General features: G+C 39.5%; 2 protein-coding genes across 2 annotated transcripts in view; one reads left to right on the top strand and one right to left on the bottom strand.

Annotated features, from left to right (window-relative positions):
• The window catches only part of CDCA2 (cell division cycle associated 2), a 14,071-nt gene extending 10,643 nt beyond the window's left edge, over positions 1–3,428 (bottom strand). The window contains exons 1-4 of the mRNA XM_019470397.1: positions 2,883–3,428; positions 2,236–2,366; positions 1,472–1,622; positions 345–547 (exon numbers count right to left, since the gene is read on the bottom strand). Coding sequence (XP_019325942.1) covers positions 345–547; positions 1,472–1,622; positions 2,236–2,366; positions 2,883–3,414 — 1,017 coding nt within the window. The 5' untranslated portion in view covers positions 3,415–3,428. The remainder of the gene's footprint in view (positions 1–344; positions 548–1,471; positions 1,623–2,235; positions 2,367–2,882) is intronic.
• Positions 3,429–3,653: 225 nt separating this feature from the next.
• KCTD9 (potassium channel tetramerization domain containing 9) overlaps positions 3,654–4,198 on the top strand; it is a 10,561-nt gene continuing 10,016 nt past the window's right edge. The window contains exon 1 of the mRNA XM_009273055.1: positions 3,654–3,754. Within this exon, the coding sequence (XP_009271330.1) occupies positions 3,654–3,754 (101 nt within the window). The remainder of the gene's footprint in view (positions 3,755–4,198) is intronic.

The raw sequence follows: 4,198 nt of genomic DNA on the forward strand, positions 1-4,198 counted from the left end.
CTGTTTTTATCTCAACCCATGAGTTTTCTCACTTTGACTCTTCCAATTCTCTCCCCCATCCTGCTGTGGGGGGAGTGAGCCAGCGGCTGTGTGGGGCTTAGCTGCCGGCTGGGGTTAAACCACGACAGCACGTAAAAGAAAACTGAGCACAGCCTCAGGATAGCCAGCAGCAGGTATCTGAGGTTAGGCTATGTTCACTATCAGTCCAAATAGATCAGTGTCCATGCCAGATTTTGCTTCCCTTCACTTGTCATAATAAGACATAAAATTCTTGCAAGGGAGATTTGCTGTGCTATTTGTTTTCTCCATGTTCTTTGCCCATGTTCTTCTACTTATAGAAGTACCTTTGAAACAGCAGCAGCAGGTTCTGTGATAGTCACATCTTGGTGTGAAGACAAGATGGTGCATATCTTGGTATCAGACTTGCTGCTGTTGGTCAAATTTTGTCTTAAATTTTCTTTCAAATCAGCTCCACTGTTGTCTGACATGAACTTTTCACTCCACTGATCCACGTTCCACTCTTTTGTAAAAGGTACTTTGTTCTGAGCTGCATCAATTAAAAAAACACAAACCAAATACCAAACAACAAACCACAAAAACAAACTTGAGATTTTTCAATGAATGCTCTTTTTGTGTTTCTTCACCAAAAGTACGGTGAGATTCAAAAAGCTAGGTAATTTTCTAGTCAGGAAAAAGAAAAACACATGCTTTTTTTTTTTACTTCTACTTTGAAAATAACATTACTAAAACTTCAAAACAAAGCAAGTTATTCTTTTCATATAAACGTTAAGACCACCAATACCAGAGAAGTAAAGCATTGTAGTTTGGTTTACACTGTCATCTTCTCACAGTTAACACAGTACTGCCCTGACTTGCTTTTGCAATACTTACTATTTTCATTAAGAAATAAGGATGTTAACACCACAGTAATGTAACATGATTTCTAAAATTACTGCACTTAAAAGTTATTAAACAAAAGTTTGCACATCACGATCAAAGGACAGAACAGTTACTGTTCGGCTGAAACCAGCCGTCATAAAAACCATTATCAGTTTCATGGAAAAAGTGTGAAAACACTAATGGTTAGTGAAAAGTAAATCCGACATATACCACTGCCAAACATGAATTAAAGCAAAACAGAGGCGATGTGGCTTTATGGATGGAGAGGAGCATTGGACTGGGAACTAGGAAATTGGGATTAAGTTCCTGGCTCGCGACAGTCACAAAAAATACTAGTCTTCATTTTTCTTCGGGGGTTATTCTGAGAAACCACTATTCAGGATGCACTAAGAAATAAGATAGGTTTAAACAAACAAAAAACCTCAAACCAAACACAAAAAAACCTGTGCCAACCCTTATAAAGGAAATTTTTTTTTGTTTTATATTAAATGTTTGTATTTTTGTACTTTTTGGCCTAAAGGAAGACTTAATGTTTAAGATAAATCATTGACCAGAAATATAATCAACTTACAACAGACTGCTTCCCAGGAAGCATCATCCACCTGTGGCAGTCCAGAGAAGCCAGTCTCCCCTTCAGCTTCTTGTACTGATTTAAAAGATGTTTGAAAGGCATCTATTTTGTCCTTCAACGACCTGACATTTTCATGTTGAAAAGGACTAACCTGCTGAAATAAAATTAACCTCATGAGACTTTTTCCCCCCCGCAAGATGACATGGGCTTTATTACTTTGTATTTGTACTTTGGCATAAAACAAACTCGGAGAAAAAGCAAATCTTGTATTTAATCTGGCCACAATTTTAGTTGTACGGTAAAGCCATGCAAAAAAGGAACTGTATCAAGAAATCTGTTAAGTCTTACTGCCTTTCATAATCTGTCCCTCTAGGCCATATCCAGAATTTGTTTTCTGACAGTCTGTGCCAGTTTGAGTTAAGAACAAGTCCGATTAAAAAACAAGTCACCCATGCTAGTATTTACTTCACTTTGAACTATCAACACTTTAATTCGCCAAAAATCAAGCATGGCAAATGCAGGAAAGTAAAGGTTATGGTAAACAAAACTTAAAATATATGAGCAAGCTAGACATGGAGAAAAGACTCCAGACTCTACACAAACAAACCTGTAACATGCCCTTATTCTAGAGTAAGGTGTCCAAGGGAAGTCAACGAAATTAAGGCCATGGTTACTCCTTCTACTGGCTTCTTCCTGAGAATTGCCTTCTCTTTCTGCCAGTCTATGTTGATTCCTGGGGGAACTAAACTGAGACTGACTCTCACCTGTGTAAAAGCTTCTTTTTGCCTGTTGCTTCTCTGTTGGGCAAGGTATCGAATAAGGGCATTATTTTCTGGTGACCCCCGTACCCCAACTGTTGATCTTCGTCTGAATTTTAATGAAGTCGGAGACTTCCCTGAAACGGGGACAGGAAGAGAGAGAGAAAAAAATAATTTTTTTTGTAAGAATACCTACAGCTTTAAAATGGTAATTTTTTTTCTTTTTGTTTTAAGAGTGATTTATGCTATTTATGAAAACATCCGAAGTTAGCTGCTCAGCTCAAGAAACCTTCCTGAGCAAAAGCAAATTAACTTCCTAAAAGCAAGTTAATATTTAACTAAACTATATCCCAAGTGAGGACCTGTCTTCTTTTACTTTTTCAATTGCTAGTTAAGGAACTGTCTACCAATACTTGCAGAATTTGTCCTACTACTCCCTTGTGAAACTCACTGACACCTAATCAACTGGAGAGAAAAAAGTTAAATAGGGAATTAAAGCAACTTCCTATCACAGTCCTATCCTTGGACATATTCAAACTCAGCCAGATGGCTTGAACCTGACCTAAATTGAAGATTTTGATAAGAGGTTGGACTAGATTACCTCCAGATGTCCCTCTGAGAAGGACAACAGTCATTAGTCACTCCAGCCTTACCTATAGATCGTTTAGTAAAGCTTTCTTGAGTAATCCCAAATTCAGCAATTGTTACAGTTGCAAAATCAACAGGTTTTTTCCTCTGTTTCTCCAATATTCCACAATCAGATTTTTCTTCTGCTTTGTCCCTACTAGGTGTCAAGTAGCATTCATCCCCCAAAGAAACAGGTCTACTTCTTGAAAAATTTTCCTTATTGTTCAAAGGCAAGGTAGGTTCACCAACCACATCCCCTTTTAGCGCATCAAAGAAGCATTCAGTAAACTGACAGCTAACAACATCCTTCTTGCTGTGGTATGATTCCTTCTTGAGGCCTTTGGTGCATTTCAGGGTGCATTTTTGCAACTGCACATGGTTCCCATCACTTAAATTCTCCTTCTTGGATGCCTTTATGACTTTTGATTTAGTCACTTTGGAAACCTTCTGGTCTTTTGACAGATGAGGGAAAGAGGCCCCTTCCTTCTCTTCAGTATATCTACTCTCATTTTCTTTAACTTCCAGGGGAGCATTTATATTCTTAGATCGTCTGTGCATTGCTAGTGATTTATTTTAAGAAACTTTCAGTCAGCCTTTGCTCTCCTGCAATTACAGACACCTATCAAAAAGAAAAAGAGATTTTTAATAGGTATTTGGTAAGAGCAAGAGTTCGTTGCCATTCTCAAACTTCTACCAAATCTAGGTTTTTCCTGGAACAAGGTGTTTCACAGCGTGGTGGAAAGGGAAAGTCCTTCTCCCCAAAAAGCTACACAGAAAGGACACAAAAGGCTAGCACTATGAAGAAAAATGCACAGCAATATAAACCTGCAACAGAAGTGTTTCACGAGCAAGGAAATACAAGGCTATGCTTTCACTCTTTATCAAACTTAAACTTCATGTTAGTATAAAATACGTTAAGCACAATCACACTGTGATCGTTTTGCTGTAAGTGTTGCAACAAGTATTAGCAGTTTAATTCCAAAATTTAAGACGCTAACGTTTTTTGCATTTGGTTTCTTGGATTTTAAGGTAAGCACGTAGAATTCAGCAATATCAGTCTGAAACGTTGGTTCCCCGAATATATGCATTTTTCTGTACTTTGCCTAACGCCAATTAAGCTGTTAAACGCCGCGTGCGCAGCTCCGACCCCCCCAGGTCCACACTAACAGCTGGGGCCTCCATCCACCCGGTTAAACAAGCGACAGGCGTGACTGTGCGAGGGATCAGGGCCCAACATCGGCCGTTCCCGGGGCGCACCCCTTGCCACCTACCCCCCTTCCCCAGGCACCCCAATTCCCTCAGCACCCACCCCCTTGCACCCCCGCAGCGCGCCCCACCCCGC

The sequence above is a fragment of the Aptenodytes forsteri genome, unplaced genomic scaffold, assembly GCF_000699145.1.
Source record: "Aptenodytes forsteri isolate BGI_AS27 unplaced genomic scaffold, ASM69914v1 Scaffold158, whole genome shotgun sequence".
NCBI lineage: Eukaryota > Metazoa > Chordata > Aves > Sphenisciformes > Spheniscidae > Aptenodytes > Aptenodytes forsteri.